The sequence below is a fragment of a genome, unplaced genomic scaffold (genome assembly GCF_019419815.1).
Source record: "Pyrus x bretschneideri cultivar Hongxiangsu unplaced genomic scaffold, Pyrus_bretschneideri_v1 Contig41, whole genome shotgun sequence".
NCBI classification, from domain to species: domain Eukaryota; kingdom Viridiplantae; phylum Streptophyta; class Magnoliopsida; order Rosales; family Rosaceae; genus Pyrus; species Pyrus x bretschneideri.
In genome coordinates, this window is record NW_025999735.1 from 647,470 (window position 1) to 669,853 (window position 22,384).

The window sequence follows — 22,384 nt, forward strand, 5'->3', positions numbered from 1 at the left end:
CATTGGGTTGGCTATGGTATGTCAAGTTGCCCCTTGGTTTTCGTCTCCCAAGACCTAGAGCTGAAAATGATAGATCTAAAGACCTAACTAGAATATTTGAACTGTGGAAAAACTTGTGTTTCTTGTGTTTTCTCTCTTCCCCAAAGTCTCTTTATATAGTGGTTGGGAAGAATGTACAAAGACTGAAAAGCCCATCAAAATCCCAAGTATATTCTAATATGAATATCTCTTGATTTTCATCTAATTATCACATAGATAATTAGAAGGTTAATATCCTCATGTGGGTGGAATATCCTTTGATATTTATTTATCCCATAAGATAATCATACATCTCCCTCTCACCCACATAGGGTGTGGCATAGTCTCAATCAACACACTTAGTTCACATCCATTCTAGTCTATCTCCTCATACAGGAAATGGGATGCGCGACCTCTCTAGAAAGAACGTACATAACCACAAGCACTGCCATTAAGCTATCACTACACTAACAACAGTGCATCACTCGGATGTTCATCGCTTTATGCCCCAAACTGTTTGTCACACACCAGATTTGACATTCTTTATCCCTCGTTATGAAATAGAAAACAATGTCATATCTTACAATTATCATGTATCCTTGTCTTATGTTTGGTAACAAATATCAAAAGACGCCGCACAGCTAATGAATCACATGACATGGTGTTATCTTCGAATTGTCTTCCTTAAGCTCTCATGTCAGTCTAATTAGATTTAACTGCTTGCCTAGACACGTCTCTTTGGATAGTAGCTAACTTGACCGTCTTAGATAAACGTGCTAAAGTAGCAATCATTAAACCTCATCTTTCTAACATAGACTTTAGTTCAAAAGGCATAAAGGTGGAATCGTATAGATTCCTTGTGGTTCACACAGTGATTGAAGCAAGGATCAATTTATCACTCTCACTTTCAGTCGGTTATAGCACATACAGTATGATTTGTATGTTATAGTGTACCCTTATTTGAATGAGTGTGTCACATGTCCATTGGACACCATACGAATCTTAGTCTAGTCGTTACACAAACGCCTAACCTAAGTCTTCTAGCCTCATATCCTACTTTACAAGCTTTAGCATGAAACAAATCTCATGTTCGATTTCTGTTAAGTTTCATCTTAGACATTTCTAAGGTGACGTTTACCTTGTGCATATTGGTACGTTCAACATACACGTGTCCGGTCTTGCAGTCCAATGCATTGAGGACAAAAATAAATAAATATGAAATGAAAAACTTCAATGCCTTTTTATTCAATAATAAAGTCAAATACAAAAGAAAAACACATCAAACCCTACATAAACCCATATTCTTTACATGAGTTAGAAACGAGTTTCTAATTATGGGTTTAGTCATGGGATCAGCGAGCATATTACTGGTCGAGATGTTTCAACATTACTTCACCCTTGGTAACCTTGTTCCTAAAGAAATGATATCGTATATCTATGTTCTTAGATTTGCCATGATATTTAGGATCTTTAGTGTATGCTAAGGCCGAAGTACTATCACAGTAAACAAGTACATCTTCTTGAGCATAAGCCGTAACTCCCATCTGTCGTAGAAACCTCTTAAGCCAAATAGCTTCTTGAACAGCTGATCCAATGGTAACATATTCTGACTTCATTGTGAACAGAGCAATACAAGTTTGCTTCTTGCTACACTAAGAAACAATTCCACCTCCAAGGACAAAAGCATAACCTAAGGTGGATTTGCGTTCATCTATATCGCTTGCTCTCTGCATCACTATATCTTCTCAACTTCATATCTGTTCCTTGGTAACATATGGCTAAATCTTTTGTTCTTTGCAGGTATCTCATAACCCTCTTGACGGCTTGCCATTAAGCTTGTCTAGGATTACTTTGATAGTAGCTTACCATGCCCACGACATGGCAAATGTCCAGACGCGTGCAAAGCATCACGTACATCAAACTTCCTACTGCAGAGGCATATGGGACGTTTGCCGCTTGTTCTTTCTCTTTCTTAGTCTTTGGACACTGTTCTAAGGACAATATCGTGCCTCTTTCCATATGAATGTTTATGGGTTTGGAGTTCTCCATCTTAAATCATTCAAGTACCTTTTTAATGTAAGTCTTTTGAGACAAACTTAGAACTTTCCTTGAGTGATCTCTTGTGATCTTAACTCCAAGCGCATAATGTGCTTCACCCATATCTGTCATCTCAAAATGGGATGACAACCACGCTTTCGTGGTTTCTATGGAGGTTTTGTCATTTCCTGTTATTAGGATATCGTCAACATACTGAGAAAGTATGATAATACTTTTCCTAGATTTCTTAAGATACTCACAGTGGTCTTCCTCAATCATCTCAATACCAAATGAAGTGATTAAATTGTGGAATCTAATGTTCCACTGTCTATACGCTTGCTTGAGGCCATATATGGAACATTTTAAGCGGTAAACTTTGCGTTCTTGTCGCTTGGCCTCGAAGCCAAGAAATTGATCCATGTATATCTCCTCTTCTAGTTCTCCATTGAGAAATGTTGTCTTAACATCCATTTGGTAAAGTTCCAAATCTAGTTGAGCAACAATAGCTAAAATAAGGCGAATAGAGGCAAACCTCACCACAGGGGAGAATGTCTCTTCATAGTCTACACCCAATTGTTGAGTGTATCGTTTCACCACAATGTGTGCCTTATATTTGTCAATTGAACCATCCGTCGTGTGTTTGATTTTTAAAACCCACTTGTTTCCATGCCCAGGCGGAAGGTCAACTAACTCCCAGATAATACTTTTGTCCATGGAGCTCATCTCTTCCTCCATTACAGTTATCCACTTTTCTTTGGCCGTTGAAGACAACACTTCTTTGTAAGAAAAAGGTTTGTGTTCCTCTGAAGGTATGCAAATGTAGGCTTCTTCATCAACCTCAAAATGACATTTGGGAATGTGGCCTCTCTTGCTTCTTTGAACTGTGTGACCTTCAATTTCAGAGGGTACGCTCCCATCATTGGGCGTATTCTCTTGAGTGTTTATGGATACATTACACCCACTAGGTTGTGTACTCACACCTAGATCAAGTCCTCCTACATCATATTCAATGACCATTAGATTGGAAATCAATTATCCTCCTTCGCTCGAAGATGTTACGAGTTCTTCATCTTTCCCTAACTCATGGAGATCAAGGTTTTTGACAATATCACTAAGTTTTGGGAAGTCATTCTCTATGAATTCCACATCACGTGAATCAATCTCGGTTCTCCCTCCAACTAGATGTTCACCATACATCACATGACCTTTCGAGTTTTCACAATATCTTATAAAGTTATGTTTATTTGCTCTAGGACCCAACTTTCCAAACTTATGTGATTGATTATGAACAAATCCAGCACAATCCCAAGGATGCAAATTACCCATATTGGGTTTTACCCATATTGGATATGGTTCAATAAAGAATGATTTTATTTGCTTAGATTTGATTGATTCTTGTTCTTCTACTTCTTTAGTAACTATTATTAAACATGTTAATTCTGAAACATGGCATGCTAGACTAGGGTATATAGGGTAAGATATAATGACAAGGTTAGTTAGAGAAGGCCTGTTGGTGTCACTAACTATTGTCAATCTGCCTGTATGTGAGCCTTATTTAGCTGGAAAAACAGTTAGAAAGCCTTTTGGAAAGGTTGTTCAAGCTACTCAACCGTTAGAGTTAATCCACTTTACATCTGTGGACCAATAAGTGTGAAGGCCCGTCATGGCGCCTCTTATTTTCGAACTTTGATTGAAGATTACACGCGATATGGTTATGTGTACTTGATCATTCATCGGCATGAAGCTTTAGATTGTTTCAAATGTGGTATCAGAGCGTGCTTAATGCGACCTCACACCCCATACGATGGTTTGTGAACAGATTTCAAACACTTTTACCCACCTGGGTCGAGCTCCACTTCCATCAACCACCTTAATGCCAAGCCTAGTAGCGTGAGCAGGGCATTAAGGTGGTCAATGTTAATACAAAGTGTTTTGGAAAATTAAATGTACGGATGACAATTTAACCGCCAAAATCACTTCCCGCGAGTAACTGCACCAAATAGGGAAAATTTTAAGATGAAAATTCGAGTATTTAATGGATATGGGTAACTGCGGGGTAGATAATTATTCAAGGGTAAAGTACAAAAAACTACTTCAACTATTGGTGTCACGACACTCTCATACCTCATCTTTTAAAATTGACAATATCATACCTCATCTTTAGAATTTGGTCTGATGTTATACCTTCCGTTACTTAACCGTTTACTTTTCAATTAAATGCTGACGTGACTTGATTCAAGGCCCACTTTCTATAAAAAATCATTAAAATATTATAAAAACTAAAAAAATTTATTCAATATTTTGTAAATATTAAAATCATAAAGAAAAGTAAAAAAAAAAAAAAAAAAACCAACCCTCAGTTCGTCCCTCCCCCTCCCCCTCCCCCCTCCTCTCTCTTCTCCCCCATCTTCATCTTCTTCCCCCCCCCCCAAAAAAAAATAAAAAAATTCCAATTTGTCTTCCCCCCACATCCACCCTCAGTTTGTCTTCCCCCCGCACCCACCCCCCTCTTCTCCCTCCTGCAACCTAGAAAAAAAAGAAAAAAAAACTCAAATCCCGTCGGCGGGAAAATGGGTGCGCGGAGAAGGTGGAGGATGGGTGTGGAAGAGGATGTGGAGAATGGATGTCCCTCCCCTGCCCCCTCCTTTCTCTTCTCCCCCATCTTCATCTTCTTCCCCACACCTGCAACCCCTAAAAAATAAAAAAATTCCAATTTGTCTTCCCCCCGCACCCACCCTCAGTTTGTCTTCCCCCCTCCCCACCACCCCCCACACCCACCCCCTCTTCTCCCTCCTACAACCCAAAAAAAAAAAACTCAGATCCTGTCGGAGTGAAGATGGGTGCGCAGAGAAGGTGGATGATGGGTGCGGAAGAGGATGTGGAGAATGGTTGAGAGTGGTGGATTTGGCAAGGGGTTGGGTTTGTTTTGGAGGGGGGGGGGGAAGATGAACTGGGTTCGCTTTGGATATTTTTATTTTTATTTTTTTTCCTTCTTCTTCTTCTTCCTCCTTCTTTCTAGGTTGCAGGGGGTTGTGTTTTTTTTTTTTGTTAGGGGGGGGGGGGGAGGAACTGCGTTGGGTTTGGGATTTTTTTTATTTTTATCCTTCTTCTTCCCTCAAGGGGGGGGGGCGGGTTAGGGGGTTAATGGGTTTTCAAATTTTTTTTTTTTTTTTCTTTTTGCTTGAAGATTAAGCAGGGAAGAAGATGAAGATGGCGAGACAGAGAGAGAGGGGTGTGACGAGCAGAGGGATTTTTTTTTTGTTTAATACTTTTCTTTATTATTTTAAAAATATTTAATAATTTTTTTTAGTTTTTAATAATATTTTAATGATTTTTTAATAGAAAGTGGGTCCCAAATCAAGCCACGTCAGCATTTAACTGAAAAGTAAATGGCCAAGTAACGGAATGTATAACATTAGACCAAATTCTAAATATGAGGTATAACATTGTCAATATTCAAAGATGAGGTATGAAAGTATTGCGACACTAATAGTTGAGGTAGTATTTTGTACTTCATTATTCAATTTTGGTTTTGGTGATGGTGATGGGGATACTGCCCCGCTTTTATTTAAAATATATAATAAAATGCAAGCTAGCTGATACATATGATGCGACTGCGAAAATCTTTGTGGCCTCTGTGGCACAAATACTCTATAATTTGCCGGAGCCCCCAATCTCAAGCCCCTCATATCTAGTTGCTCGACGGTAAAATTTGCCGGCGACAGTGAGGCCCTATTGTCTTCAAATTATTCCGGCATCATCTCAACCACGGAACCGCAGCCAAGTTCTAGATTTCCCACCGTGACGGGCTACAGCCACCAAAGCCCCGCAAAAAACCAATCCAGCCCACCCTTTCTCCTCACTGCAGAAGCCTTCTTACTGTCGCCGCCACCTTATCCCTTTCGAATCTCCCGCACCTAATATTCTTGATGCGTATGGGCTAAGAAACAACAAAATTCATGTTGCATGTAATTACTAATTGCTCTTTCTTTTTATTTTTCAGTTTTAGCGAGAGTTATTATTTCAACAAAAATGAGCATCGAATCCAGCATGAGAGCTACAAAATGAGATAAGCATATATTGGCATGACAGCAGAAGACAGGAATCAGCTGCAGGTATACATTTCCAGAGTACGAACGTAAAATATTAGTTCAGGGTTCGTTTCCCTCCAATACAACCAAAAACAAATATTAGTTCAGGAAAGAAATATATAAACTACTTTATGGCACAACTCTAATGAAGAAAACTTAGCTGCCTAGCTGGTCCACATCAGACAGCTCCGAAAATGCTCAACCAAGCAGAATGCTTGCACCCAATGCATCAAAAACTTTAATGCTGATTTAGGAGCTTTTCATGTCAACCTTTCTTGTGACTGATACTTAGATTCCCAAATCCTTGTTCGTATCCCTGTAGTCGTATATTATACATTATGTATACGGTGCCAAATACTTCAACGCACAATTACTACCATTGTGTATTTCAATCATGTAGTTGCTCGTACTACGGCCTACCATTAATCTAGCCCATCCATAGCTTCAGAACTCTATCCTTACCACCAGAAGCAACCTTCCCACCATCTGGACTCCAATCGACAGCAAAAACCTTTCAAAAACAAATTCAACATTCAAAAATGGGTCTTACCATAGGTCAATATAAAGAGGGCACGTTTGTGTGCATAAATCTTATCACGGGTGCATTTGTCTTCCTTCATTCGCGGCATTAACTGCTGTGTCCTTATATAACAGGTGGAATGAATATAAAGGCCAGCAGACAATAAAACACTGGAGGCCTTGGCTTCCCTCAAAGTAGCCCAACTTGTCTTTGTGAATATTCAGAGGAGTACAATTAGAGACTTGCGTAAGTACACATGCATTGATGTACGTTAGGGTCAATTGATTTAGTTGATGTCTACAGTTTGGAATTGGTATCTGTTTTTGGGAATCTTCCTATATCTCTATGTTTCCATCCTCCTCCAAGCATGCTTCAGTAACCAAAACAGTGTATCAGTGCCCTTGCGGTGAAGGGAAAATATATACCTCATCTGCATGGCCTGGAAGGTCTTGTTTTAGTGCCCGTGCCCTGATATCCCAAACCTATATGATTGAAAGAAAAAAATCAATCCCAAAAAACTCCACCACAACCAAAAAGGGAATAGCACGCAGGCAAAGGTACACAATAACAAAACAAGTGTAAGGAATCTGAAGTTAGTTGCTCAAAAATTGGTGTTCATACGTGATGGAAATATTCAGTAATCAGGAAACTGAAAATAGAAATCAAGGTTATACCAATGTACATAACCACAAACTACCAGGTCAAAGCTAATAATCTGCCTTGCAGTGGTGAAATCATTAACAGAAATTAAAAGATAACATTTTATTTTTTGGATGTATGAAAACAATATCAGGGGTTGATAGGGTTTGGTATCAAACTCAAGTTATTTGAACGTCATGTGGAAACTAATATCTAGTTTACCAGAACTGGGATTTAAACCATTAGTAAAATTTGAGATGATTCTTTTCGTGACATGGAGAATTATCAAAATACGAAGAAACCACATGTCAATTATTTTTTCCACTTACACCACATTACATTTCGTGACGTGTTTCTAATGCAATGTGAAATCTTACAGTCTCACTCTTTTTAATAGGAATCCTTATCACCACCAAACAATAAAAAGTTCACAACCAGTAAATGGTTTACCTTGAGAGTTGAATCTTTGCTGCCACTTAAATGTAGCCTACTGTCTGCCGACCAGCTGTGAGGCAACATGTAATAATTAGCCATACAACATAAGCATTCGAAAAACAGAAAGAATTGATATCAATTCAGACCTGATCTGGTAGACAGGTCTGTTGGAAATTCAAATCAAAAAAAGGTTGCTACTAGCTATTGTTGAAAATCAATGTCAAAGTTAGGCATGGAAAGTTAGGCAATGTTAGGTATGGTTGAATAAAAATTATTAGGTGCATTTAATGTGTTTTGTGTGGTAATAAATAATCTTAGTTTAATCATTTGGTTTGCTATAAATACCCAAGTTCTCAAGCATTGTAAATCATCCCATCCAAAATCCCACTTCCAATTGTGAAGAAGCTTGTAAGCTTTCTTATTCCAATAGTTTGTAAACCTTTTTCATATATCAAAGTCCAAGTGTTTTGCCAAAGCTTGTTGCTTCCCTCCTTTCTCTATTTCTTTCTTTGTCCAATTTTATTTGAGAGTGCAAAGTGAAAGAGGTGTGATAGAGTTTGTAAACTTATCACCCACATATTTTGGTATTGAGTTAGTAAACTGTCAAATACCAACAATTGGTATCAGAACCAGAATACCATTCTGGCAGGTGCAGCAGTTATGGCGTCCAACTTAGTGCAACTCCAAGTTCCCACATTGAAGAAAGAAAATTATGAAAGATGGTGCATCCAATTCAAAGCATTGTTTGGATCACAGGAGCTATGGGAAGTTGTCAGTAGTGGGTATGTTGTACCAACTGCCGAGCAAGAAGCCGTATATACTGCGGATCAAAGGAACACTCTCAAGGACTTACGAAAGAAGGACCAAAAGGCGCTGTATCTTCTATACCAGGGTTTGGAAGATTCAACGTTCGAGAAGGTTGCAGAAGCAACAACGAGCAAGTAAGTATGAGATACACTCAGTACAATCTACAAAGGAGTAGATCGAGTCAAGAAAGTGAGGTTACAATCACTTCGAGCAGATTTTGAAACTGCTCATTTGAATGAAGGGGAGAGCATCTCCGACTATCACTCAAGGCTCATTGTGATAGTAAATCAGATGAGGAGAAATGGCGAGAGACTCGATGAAGTACGAGTTGTGGAGAAGATACTCCGGTCACTCACATCTAAGTTTGAGCATGTGGTGACTGCCATTGAGGAATCCAAGGATTTGGAGGTGATGAGCGCAGAAGAGCTACTAGGATCCCTCATAGTTCACGAGCAACGCATTCAGAAGAATGCAAGCCCCACAACGCTAGAGCAAGCTTTGGAGTCAAAGTTTAATATTGACAAACCAAATAAAGGTCGTGGGCAGTGGAACTCACGTCGTGGGAGCTCATCCAACCGTAGCCGAGGATGAGCCCGAGGAAGAGGTCGAGGCTATGCACAAAATCAAGGTCAGTCTCAGGAGTGGAGATCTCCTCGAGGAAAGGCGCATATCCAGTGTCACAACTGTAAGCAATATGGACATTATGCCAATGAATGTTCACATAAAAATGGTGAGCATGTCAACATGGCAGAATCAAGTGGAAATACTGATGAAGAACTTACAGTCTTACTAGCACACCATGATTCCAGTAGCCAACAAGATGTTTGGTATTTGGACTCTGGTGCAAGCAATCACATGTGTGGAAAGAAGGAGTTTTTTGCCGAACTCAAAGAAGGGGCCTATGGATCTGTAAGTCTTGGTGACTCCTCAAAGTTGCCAGTTGAAGGCAAAGGGAAGATCAAGATCATCCAGAAGGATGGAAGAGAAAAATACATCTCCGATACCTACTACATACCAGGTATGAAGAGCAACATTCTGAGCATTGGTCAACTGCTCCAGAAAGGGTACATTATACATATGGAGAACATGCTTCTCACTCTCAGGAATGCAAGGAGAAAGCTTATTGCACGTGTTCGAATGTCAAAGAACCGGATGTTTCCGTTGAATTTGAACACAAAGATTGGAAGCTGCAACATCGGTGTAATGGAAGATGAGTCATGGAAATGACATCTTCGATTTGGCCATCTTAATTTCAATGGCCTAAAGTTGCTGTCAAGTGGAGGAATGGTTCGTGGTCTACCCCAGATTGAAGCCACACGCCAAGTATGTGAAGGTTGTGTGCTTGGCAAGCAAGCACGACTATCGTTCCCTGTTGGTGATACATGGAGAGCAAAGGCACCACTATAGTTGGTGCACACAGATATATGTGGTCCATTGGATCCCATGTCTTATGGAGGTAATAGGTATTTTATTACCTTCATTGATGATTTCAGTAGAAAGACTTGGGTCTATTTTCTCAAGGAGAAGTCAGCTGCCCTAAAAATTTTCAAGGAGTTCAAGGCACTCACAGAGGCAGAAAGTAACCACAAGCTTGTGGCTGTGAGATCAGATAGAGGTGGAGAGTACACCTCCAATGCTTTCCAAGCATACTGCAAGTAGCAAGGAATTAGGCATCAACTTACTGCTGCCTATACCCCACAGCAAAATGGGATAGCCGAAAGAAAGAATCAAACCATCCTTGACATGACAAGGTTCATGCTTAAGGAGAAGAATTTGCCAAAAGAGTTATGGGCAGAAGCTGTAGCTTGTTCGATTTATTTGTTGAATCGATGTCCAACAAAGAGTGTCAAGAGGATGACACCACAAGAGGCTTGGAGTGGATACAAGCCGAATGTTACACACCTAAGAATTTTTGGGTGTGTTGCATATGCTCAAGTTCCAGAAGCCAAGAGGAGGAAACTTGATGATAGAAGTGAGAAGTGTGTGTTTGTGGGCTATAGTGAAGAGTCCAAGGCATACAAGCTCTACAACCCACTAACTGGCAAACTAGTGGTTAGTAGAGATGTCATCTTCAGTGAGGAAGAGACATGGACGTGGAACAACAAAGAAGTCAGTAAAGAGAAGATCGTCTCCACTGATTTTGAAGAACCAGAAGTTGTACCACCGATTGAGCAACAGCCTGCTCAAACAATCACAACAACTCCAGTGCACAGAATTGCAAGGAGTGGTCCTACATCTAGTGAGGAAAGCAGCTCCTCAACTCCAATGAGGTTAAGGAGTCTCACAAAGATTTATGGACAAGAAGAAGAAGAAGAAACCAACCTTTTCTGCTTGTATGCAGACCACGAGCCTTTCTCATTCAATGAAGCTGTGGAAGAAGATTGTTGGAAGAAAGCCATGGAAGAAGAGATCCATGCCATCGAGAAGAATGACACTTGGGAGCTGACAAAGCTCCCACCAAATCAGAAGGCTATTGGTGTCAAGTGGGTTTACAAGATCAAACGCACTGCAGATGGGAGTGTGGATCGATACAAATCAAGGCTTGTAGCAAAGGGCTACAAACAGAAGTATGGAGTGGACTATGATGAAGTCTATGCTCCAGTTGCGAGACTTGACACGGTAAGATTGCTAATCTCTCTTGCCGCACATCATAAATGGAAAATTTATCAACTAGATGTCAAGTCAGCCTTCCTTAATGGAGTACTTGAGGAAGAAGTGTACGTGGAACAACCGGAAGGCTTCCAAGTACAAGGAGAAGAAGATAAGGTGTATCGTTTGAAGAAGGCTTTGTACGGCCTCAAGCAAGCACCACGAGCTTGGAACTCAAGGATCGACAACTACCTTCACCAAAATGGATTTCAGAAATGTCCATACGAGCATTCAGTTTACATGAAGAATGGTGAAAAAGGGGAGTTCTTAATTATTTGTCTCTATGTAGATGATTTATTGTTTACAGGAAACAATGAGGCAATGTTCCATGAGTTCAAGCAATCCATGTTCAGTGAATTCGAGATGACTGACAATGGATTAATGTCATACTTTCTTGGCATAGAAGTGAAGCAAGAAAGTGATGGTATCTACATCTCTCAACAAAGGTACATGAGAGACATATTGAAGAAGTTCAATATGGACAAGTGCAACACTGCCAATACCCCAGTCGCAACTGGATTGAAGCTGTCCAAAGGAGGAGAGGGTGAGTTTGTAAACTCAACAGTGTACAAAAGCCTCGTTGGAAGCCTAAGGTACCTTACAATCACAAGACCTGATATAGTTTATGGTGTTGGACTCGTGAGTCGATACATGGAAACACCAAGGGAGTCTCATTGGCTGGCCGCCAAGAGAATTTTGAGGTACATAAGAGGTACTCTAAACTATGGTCTATTTTATAATTTTGGTGAAGATGCAAAATTATTTGGTTATTCAGATAGTGATTGGGGAGGTGACCAAGATGAAAGGAAAAGCACAACTGGCTATGTGTTTTTTCTAGGATCAACAGCTTTCTCATGGACTTCAAAGAAGCAATCAATTGTTGCTTTGTCATCATGTGAAGCCGAGTATGTTGCTGTAGCCTCAACCGTGTGTGAGGCAATTTGGTTAAGAAATCTGTTGAAGTCAGTGTGTCATCCACAAGTGGAATCGACTGTGATTCACGTAGATAACGTGTCTGCAATCAAACTTGCAAAGAATCCTGTTCAACATGGAAGGAGCAAGCACATTGATACCAGGTTCCATTTTCTAAGGGACCATGTGAAGCAAAAGACAATTGAACTTGTCTACTGTCACACCAAGGAACAAGTGGCAGACATCTTCACAAAGCCATTGCCAATTGAAACATTCCGGCTACTGCGTGAAATGCTAGGAATGAAGGCGTTTTGATTTGAGGAGGTGTGTTGGAAATTCAAATCAAAAAAAGGTTGCTACTAGCTATTGTTGAAAATCAATGTCAAAGTTAGGCATGGAAAGTTAGGCAATGTTAGGTATGGTTGAATAAAAATTATTAGGTGCATTTAATGTGTTTTGTGTGGTAATAAATAATCTTAGTTTAATCATTTGGTTTGCTATAAATACCCAAGTTCTCAAGCATTGTAAATCATCCCATCCAAAATCCCACTTCCAATTGTGAAGAAGCTTGTAAGCTTTCTTATTCCAATAGTTTGTAAACCTTTTTCATATATCAAAGTCCAAGTGTTTTGCCAAAGCTTGTTGCTTCCCTCCTTTCTCTATTTCTTTCTTTGTCCAATTTTATTTGAGAGTGCAAAGTGAAAGAGGTGTGATAGAGTTTGTAAACTTATCACCCACATATTTTGGTATTGAGTTAGTAAACTGTCAAATACCAACAAGGTCCAACATGGCCTCAGAAAGCTGCAACAAATTTTCCAGTAGTACCGTTCCATAACTTGACAGACCTATCAAATGAGGTACTTGCTATCCATTGGCCATCAGGTGAAAAGCAGACGTGGTTTACAAGCTGATACCAAGAAAACATTTTCATAGATCCATTATAAAGCTTAAATGAAAAAAAACCTCCAACTACAGTAATTATAGCTCTAAGTTTAAGGCTTGTGCTGCAACGTAGATGCATTGTGCATATTTTGGCGACTCAAAATTGCATCATTTCATCCACTATGAAATAAAACATCTGACTGAAAGATGAAAATTGGAAAATTGATCCGAATTAACTTGCAGAACTGAAAGCAATAGTCTGTTGATTGGCATGACCTTTTTTTTAGTTGTAGTAAGAGGCGGTGAGGAATAAAAGAAATTGCATGTTTGGTTCCTCAGAAAATAGCTTCGTGTTCCATAATAATGAAAAATATGTTTGCCCAAAAAAAAAACTAGAAATATGTTACCAAACAAGCTCTCACAATTTGACCAATAAAAAAGCTCTCACAACTGGCTTGAATTTTAAAGCATAATAATGTATAGATAGCTGCAGACCCTGCAGGAAATGCTCTAAAACAATGTAAGATTTGCCTTTCATTTAACCAACTAAATTCACGTAAAACGCAGTTTAAAAAGACTCAACTTTACGAGTGTGGAATGGGAACTGGGATGAAGCACTGAATAAGCGAGCATCAAAGATAACGTTCTTCTCAGGAGATTAAAAGTTGACGGTTCATCATTGAAATCTTTTCAAAGGATGGAATCCTAAATTCATGGCCCGAGTAGCTAACTCTCAACGATTGTGTAGTAACTCACCACAGGAGAGTTAGGAGGATGGACCATTATGATTTACAAACAAAGAAGATGTAACTGTCAGACCACGCCTAAAGCTAAAATTTGACACCCCAAAAAGAGGAATGAAACTTAAGTAAGCCTTCATTAACGAAAAAAACTCAGGTAAGCTGACAAACAAGATTATTTTAAGTCATAACTCATAAGCACATTGACACAGAAACACAAATTGAAAAATTAAGGTAGCATTGCAATCCAAACAAAAATTATCAGGTACTTGGACTACAGTTAACAACCGAGCATAGCATTCAAAAATATTTTACCTGTTGGTGACCTGTCATGCGAGTTTTAGGTTCCCATAGAAACATTGTAAAATCATCAAATCCAGAAACCAATCTTTCAGGGGCATTGCCTTTCATTTTGTTATATCTTTCCAAAGCTGCCTATATCTCAGAAATTGAAAATATAATTAGTTTCATGGATGGGGAATAGTGGTGGAGAGAGAGAGAGAGAGAGAGAGAGAGAGAGAGAGAGAGAGAGCATATATCAGGAGAGGTTATCACTTTTAGTCAGCTAACAGTAACCTAATGACAACACTGACATGTGGCAATCAATGTTATTAAAACTCTCAAAAGAAAAGCTTCAAAAAATCTGTCTTCAAGCTTTAGTGAGTTCTGAAAGAATCAGCACCGTAAAATCCATAGTATACACTTCTTCAAAATGAGTATTCCACCATAAGATTGTTCAATCAAAGGTCAAGACTTTGCAGTTCCCAATTGAAAAAGAATGCAATAACAGAGATTCAAAGGAAACATTTCTCAAAGAAAACAGATCTTGTCCTCCCCAACATTAATGTTAAAGATAAAAACAAATGCCTGGGTGGCAGGCCTGAATCCTTAAAATTGGTGAAAGGGGTACCGAATTTGTTCTCTTTTGATACTAAAGTATCGCTATGAAAAAAATAAAACCACATTACTCGTTATAAATGAAACATATGAGACCTGAACAAAATAAACAATATCAAACCAAACAAGATTAATGCAACAACCAAAGCAGATGATAAACAATTACCTTCTTCATTTCCTCTGGAGACAAATATTGCTTGCCAGTGTGATCAAATGCTCCAGTACGAAGAACATATTCAGTTCTCAATGTAAGAGAGTTAACCCAATGACCATGACCCTAAACAAACCATACAAAATATCAAAGGTCATGAAATGTAAAATACAGATATTAAGATGCAAGAGCGTCAACAAGCACCATTCCATGGACATGGCATATTAAATTAGACAAATAAGCATATTACTAACCATCAGTGACTTAAAGGGTATAACGAACAACAGAACAATTGAATTACCAAATTATAAGCTAGAATTTGAAATTCAAATTACTAATAAAAAAGACGCACACTGTAAGAAATCCAGAAAACCATTGATAAACAAAATAAGGAATACGAATAGTCTGTATGCCCTCACAAAGAAAGGCCTGAAAGATGAGATGGAGTTAAAATCCGCAAAAGAAAACCACTATATTTAAGTCAAGAAGCACTTATCAGTATTTAAAACATCTACGAAATTAACACATCCACACATAACAATAAAGCATATAGAAATAAGTTATAGGGTATGGACAATAAACAACAATTTAAAAGAAAACTATGACATGAGACTACACCAAACAACTGACTGGAGAGGAAAATAAATGAGGTGATCTCAATGTCAATAACTAAATTACATATTTACAAAGGGAATGAGCAATGATGCAAAAAAAAGAGATTCCAGACTAGCACGACCTCTAGATGTAATACCTACCTTCAGTTCACGAATTAGTTTTCCTTGAGTGGTCTCCCATACTTTGATAGTACAATCCTGGGAGCTGTAACAGTTAAGATAGAGATAGTTGTTATAAATCTGTAGCCAACTTCAGCTCAATAATATCGAACATATAAGAGCTACTTGTATTGTCGTCTCAGAAGTCTTGGCCGACAATTCTTTTCAAATAAAGAATGTCAATAATCTTTTCAAGGTCATCCAATCAGTTTTCTTTTGTTTCTAAGTAGCAGGGGTTTAGAGAAAGGCTATTGACAAGATCTATAAGAAAATTCAAGGTCTTCTTACAACACAAGGGAACAAGGTGTAAATGGATGTATGTGTAAGTGGAAACATTTAAATTGATGAACATCATTATTATCCAAAAAGTCCATACAATTCGTATAAACATGTTGAACATAACTAAAAAATATTTCATTTAGTTTTATTGAAAGAAATAGGAAAAATAATATACCCTGTATAAATGACACCATCTCCACCCCATTTTACACAAGTTACTGCAAGGGTGTGACCACTAAGACATATAACAGATTTCCTCAATGTAACATCCCATATGCGTGCATCACCATCCTTGCTAGCACTTACAAAGCGTCGACACAGAGCGCTAAGGTGGACTGGTTCCCAAGAAATTCCAGTAATCCATTTCTTGTGGCCCTAACAAATGAATAAAATAATACTTTCATCAAACAATTATCATAGAAAACACATACTTCCCAGTAAGGGATTGTCAACGAAAAGGCAATTTTCAGGAACCCTCTTCTTTATTTAGTTGTTCTCATATAGTTGTCATCATGGCATCATCTTGATGGAACCTAAATGGGCATACAGACAACCTTATATGTTGATTTAATCTAAATTTCAAATAGTAAATTTCCACATCCAAACCCAAGGCAGAAGATGTCAACTTTCATGTTATGAAGATGTCAAAATTCATGACACATAAAACCATTAATTACAAATTACAATACTGGCAATCTTTGCTTCACTCTTTATGGGAATTGGAACTCATTACTTTATAACATGCACAGAGAAAAAGAGAAGGCATGTATTCCTGTTAGTTCAGCTTTTGAGCATTAAAGTATAGCAAGTTCCTGAATGTAGAAGAGTTTCTCCGTATATGCATCACAAGCAACAGATTACAATGTGAAACAAACAACAGAGAAGTTTATAATGATCAGCGATTGAAGCATAGAGACATACAACAAGCGGATTGCCTGATGGCTTCCCTGTCTGTGGATCCCAACATTGAAGTTCTCCAGACTTGCTGCCACTAACAAGATGCTTACCATCATCAGGTGACCATGCAATAGATAGGACCCAATTCTTATATCCTTAATAAAACAAGGTCCACTGTTAGTGCAAGTAATAGAACGACAAGTTATGAGAATGACTACCCTCTTAACTTATAATTTGTTATTTTTATGGGAAAAAAGTTTGAAACTTATAACTCATAAAATGTAATAAACTTTAATCTAATGTGAACCGTCAAGTGAAACAAGATTTAAAAGAAAAAAAAAATTGAAAGAACTTTATTCTCACTAAGTATGCAGCGCACCACAGCAAGGATATGAACTACAGTCTATGTGACAAAGCCTAACAATAAGTAATTGCATTATCAATCCCTAATCCCTACTGTAATCCAGAAAAGTGTTCTCCGATATCCAAATCATCTGTAATTCCTTTTCCTTTTTTTTTTTTTTTTTTTTTATATGCAAATTTTATTCGCTGTTTCATATTACTTTTCAAAGTTTTCATAGTGTACAAACATGATGTAATGTTCAAAAGGTATAAAAACTAGGAATGTGAAATAAAACTTCGACTCTGAACCTGTACATGTGTGCAATGGCGTCTGAGTATTAAGGTCCCATAGTCGGACAGTTGTATCACCCGAACCGCTAGCCAACTGTTGGCCATCAGGACTGATAAGCTTATATTTATATATATTTTATATCAAATTCACTTGTCTTTTCTTAGTTAGTTCCTTATATTTTTGAGTTATTTACTTTGTTTTTGTGTTTTGTAGGATTTGTCAAGTAAAGAAAAGAAAAATAACACAAGTCAAATTTTAAGTAACAAATTCGTCAAAACTGCCTGTGCAGGTCAGCTGACTTTGGAAGCAAGTTGCGGACAGCTCAGAATGAATTAGAGAATGAGCCTTATATGCTTGGAAAGCTACGGATGTCTATTTTCTGGAGCATTTCACGGATTGTTAATATCATTTTTCTAGAATAAGTTATGGCCGTTTTAACACTGAAAGGTTCCCAAGAGGCTGAGCAGTTTGTAACTGACAAGAAAGCATTGAAAGCAATAAATCCAATAAAATTAGTAGCCAAAACTGATGCAGCCAAGAACAAGCCAGCTGATACCTATTCAAATATCAGAGGAAATGGAAAATTAAGTGGGAGTAATGGGCATAAAGGCTGCCCAAAGAGTTACAATTGTTTTAGCATTTCCTCTCACTTATTGTCATCACTAAATGGCTGTTAGTGGGGTGAGTTATGGGGAAAAAACTGTGGCAGCAAAAAAGAAGAAAAGGGCTGCAGGTTGCAGCGGCAAAGAGTGGTAAAAAAGGTGAAAAAAAAGATAAAAAAGAAGGCTGCTGCGTTGGGGAAGGAAGGAAAGGAAGGAGGAAATCTTGGCATTCTCTTCTTTCGGTTTTATCTTCTCAAACTCATGTCTTTCTTTTTGTTTAATTTGAGAATTATGTGTAACTAATTTTTAGTAGTTAGGGGCTGTTTTGAAGCCCCGAATATGATTGCAAGTTTGTTATGACATTTCGTTTGAATTACTTTTATGAATGAATGAAAATTGGTTCACTACTTGTCTCATTGATGAATTCTTTATGTGTTTTCTACGGATGCATACTTAGTAAGCATATCTAGGATTCTAATGCTATGAATATGTGTGTGTCTGCCCTTATCGAATGAGGACCTACATATGTTCTCGAGTAGTACTTGTTAATTGCGATTAACATGTGAATCAATTTCTAGGATAAGTAAGACAACACCAGTACTTACGATGCCTTGTGATGACTCAAACTCTTTTCATTCTTAATGATTTCTAATTGTTAAATCTATGAACACGCCATTCTAGATTGCATGCTAGGGACTAAGTTAAGTTGAAAACGTCATTCTCTTAACATACCACATAAGAAAGAGTAATAGGTTGAGTTCTAACATTGAGCCAACTTGAGCATCTTCATCCGAATATAAAAGGAATTTGAATGAAACATAACATGTTTGTATGATTATTTGGTGGTGGATAGCAATTCCCCTAATTTGTTTTTCTTAATTTGCGAACTACTTAAAATCTGTTTTTGTCCTGTTTTTGTTTGATTTAATTTAAATAGCAAATCAAATCGAAAAATCCCAAAAATTTGTATAAGTGTAGCTCTGTGTGTCTAGTGTTTTCATATAAAATTTCGTAGACTTTAGATAAGTGTAAGTCGGTCTAATAATTATATTTCAGTGGCTGGCCAGTAAGGACAGCAGCCCAGTTTTTGTGATATTTTAAGTAGTTAGATAAAACAATCTTATGTGGGAAAGACCCTTATTTTCATATGCTACAATTGGCAAATCTTATTGTTAATAAGGAAAATTAATAGGACATTTGTGTGCTACATTGTGGTGTGCTTTTAATCCTATCAAGGACAAAAAGCAACTGAGAGTACAGCTTCTGTGTGACCTATAGTGACAAAACATAGCTTTGATACAATAATAAACAAAATTATATTCTCAACGGCATAGTAGTAGCCAAAATTGGCATTCTGTGAGCCAATCCAGAAAAGGTTGATAGCATAAATTACCAGCAATTGTTGCCGAGCAACGATGAATGGGACGAATTCGGAAAACAGCTTGTGGTTGATAAACTATGTTGAGTACCTTCTCCACATAAATTGGCAGGGTTTTTCACCAGAAAAGAGTATCAAATGAAAAAGCGGCCCCAAAATCTTTCAGTTGCCGTTGTTTAAGATATACACAATCATGGCAGCTGAAATGCTGACTAAAAAATTTTCCAATATCTAACTCACTTTTCTTCTTCCCTGCATATTTTCCAAGTGACTCAAGAAGTTCCTGATCTTGTATATAGAAAGCATAAGGTACCCTCTCCTCCTGAACGAACCCGAAACACAGACTTCATTACTTGTATGAGCATGGAAAACCACAACACATGAAGCAGGATCCAAAAAAATGTCACAAATCACTTCTTGCTAAAATATACTAAATTTGGAAAAATATAGACTCATACAGGGATTCAAAGATTCAAATTTATATATAATAACGCCCACGAAAATTTTGTAAATTTCAAAAGTCAGCACCCACTATTGTTAGTTGTGTTCAACTATTCGTACCATACAAAATTATATTTTTGCGATCAAAACGTAAATTGCTACAATCCCATCAGCCCAAGAGACATGCTTCTTCAGTTTTTGATACAAAATTTAAATTACAAATTGAAATTCTGCAACTTTAATGAGGGGAAGTACAAAAAATCAACAGCACGATGCAAAATTTGTAAAGTAGTAAAAAATGATTATACATTTTTAAGAAGCTGATTGACGATTTGTTGAAGGTGTTGCGGCTCAGTGTTCAGAGGAAGGTAGACGGAGCTTCCTAATGGAGTCCCATCTGGGTCCGTCAGAAGGCACAACAGTCTTCCTCTCTGCTTCTTCCAGCTCCATGGCCATTGCTGATGAAATGTCCAAGTTGGAGAATCGTTCCTTTGTAAAAGTTGAGATTTTGGGGACTATATATAGCTATCGGTTCTGCGAGTTCAGAAATTGGGGGCGAGGGGTTTAGGGTTTTAGGGATTAGGGTTCGTCAGATGCATCGGTGATAGCGGCTTATTGGTTTCACGTCGGTGTCTTGAGTTCGACTCCTCCAACCAACAAATTAGCTGGGTTGTTCATAATTCATTGCTCCTACACCCAACAGTATGATTTTTTTTATTTATTATTATTTTTTATAAAAATTATATTGAAGAGAGGGTATTCGAACTCAATATCTGATGTAAATTTAATCTCTTATTACAAGCCATTTTCAGGAATTTTTTTACGAGGCCCTATGTTTGTAAAGTTTTTTATTTTTAATTTTTTTTTTAATTTTAGAGAGAAGTACAATTTTTATTGAAATAAGGCAAATATGTACATCAATATGGAGGATGGGGTGCACTGTGGACTTCAGTAAAACCTCGCCGAGAATTTCAATTCAGACAAAGGGAAAAGAGTGTTCTGCATAATTAACAATATAACCATCCTCCATACAATACAATCATCACAAATTAATTAAGTAACACCCTTAGTTGAAGCATCTTGGACTAAAATTGGTGGGTATCCACACCAAAGCATCTCAGCCACACATCCAAGTCCAACACGCATGAGTTTATCCGCTACTTGATTTGCACCCCGACGAACATGCAGTAACATTGTCTGATGAAGGGAACCTAGAAAATGATGATGTCATTAATTAAAGGCCCCATGTTTAATGTATCTACACCTCGACATTGCATAGCTGCCAAAGCTATTGCAGAATCTCTTTCAAAACAAAAAGGCCTCCCATATGGAAATAGTTCCAACACGAACAATACAGCCCTTCCAGCTGCCAAAAATTCCATCTGAAGAGGAGATGTAGCGTGATCAACAGAAGCCGAGAGCCCAACTAAAAAATTTCCACTGTGATCCCAAATGACGACTCCAACACCACCCCTGCTTGAATTTTTTTACCAAGCCATCGAAATTACACTTTAATAACTCCAAGGGTGGAGGACTCCATTTTTATCGGTTAGAAGACCGTGATACCTTTGGTTGTTTATGAAACTGCTGGAAAGCAACCATCCATTCCTCTACTCGCAGCCCCACCTCCCTTGGTGCACTCTTAACTCCTCTCTATATCAGGTCGTTCCGTGCCTTCTACAAGCTCCAACACGAGAGGGGAGGGTCAAGGCCGTCTGTGACACCCATGCCTTCAAATTAAGTTCATGAACTTGATGCACATGTAGGCCCAGGACTGCAAACCAAACTGCAGCTACTAAAGGGCAATCCCTGACGACATGTTCGACTAACTCCGAGTGTCTTCCACACACCAAACATTCCTCCTCATTGATGATTCTTCGTCATTTAAGCTTTCGGCGTGTGGGTAGCACGTCCAAGCAACCCCTCCACACACATATTTTCACCTTTGGTGGCACACATGCACTCCAGAGCTTCTTCCATAATACCAGGTCTCCCTCCTGCACACCTATGGACTCCACTGTAATCCCCATGATTTCACAATCTTTCCTTGCTATATGATAGGCACTCATAATTGAGAACTTGCCATTCTTTTCCCAATGCCATACAAGTTTGTCATTCACATTACAGACACTTAACATAATACTTAGCAGAAGTGCAACCTCCTCTGGACAGAAAATTTGTTCTACTAATTGATTATCCCATGACCATTGATTCTTCATGAAAAATTAGTTCATTGTAGTCTCTGTAGGATCTCGTTGAGTAATCAGGGAGATTATATTGTGAATGTCAACGAGATTTTCTTGAGATTGCTTGATTGACAAGTAATCTTGTAATAGCCCTAATAGAGTAAGAATCGTGAAATCTTAAACCCTAATGCAACTAACTTATGGCAAAACCCTATTACGGTAAACATAGATTGATATCATGATAATATATTGATATGGTTGTGATTATATTGATATTCCTTCCAATAATAGAACACGATGGTGTTAGACGAAGTCAACCGTTGGTGGTAACCAACGCTTCTTGAAGAGTCGTGTTGTGCTTAGGAGTCTTATCTCCTTGTTTATAGGAATTCCTTTTGAATTATTCCTCTAACTGA

At 38.2% G+C, this 22,384-nt stretch overlaps 1 protein-coding gene across 3 annotated transcripts; it reads right to left on the reverse strand.

Moving 5' to 3' along the window:
- Nucleotides 1–6,135: 6,135 nt before the first annotated feature.
- LOC103933881 (notchless protein homolog) lies at nt 6,136–19,379 on the reverse strand. Of its 3 annotated transcripts, XM_048566366.1 has the most exons (14): nt 19,357–19,379; nt 19,204–19,235; nt 17,379–17,472; nt 16,752–16,821; nt 16,006–16,205; nt 15,534–15,597; nt 14,794–14,904; nt 14,046–14,165; nt 12,892–13,015; nt 7,887–7,905; nt 7,756–7,810; nt 7,092–7,148; nt 6,567–6,657; nt 6,136–6,462 (listed from the first exon to the last, which is right to left on the reverse strand). In XM_048566366.1, exons 3-9 carry the CDS (start codon nt 17,384–17,386, stop codon nt 12,902–12,904), a joined length of 687 nt encoding a protein of 228 aa, XP_048422323.1. In that variant the 5' UTR covers nt 17,387–17,472; nt 19,204–19,235; nt 19,357–19,379; the 3' UTR covers nt 6,136–6,462; nt 6,567–6,657; nt 7,092–7,148; nt 7,756–7,810; nt 7,887–7,905; nt 12,892–12,901. The 3 variants fall into 3 exon arrangements, with proteins under 3 accessions (XP_048422323.1, XP_048422324.1, XP_048422322.1); XM_048566367.1 differs by having other exon boundaries at nt 6,136–6,657; nt 16,752–16,815; XM_048566365.1 differs by having other exon boundaries at nt 6,136–6,657.
- Nucleotides 19,380–22,384: the final 3,005 nt, after the last annotated feature.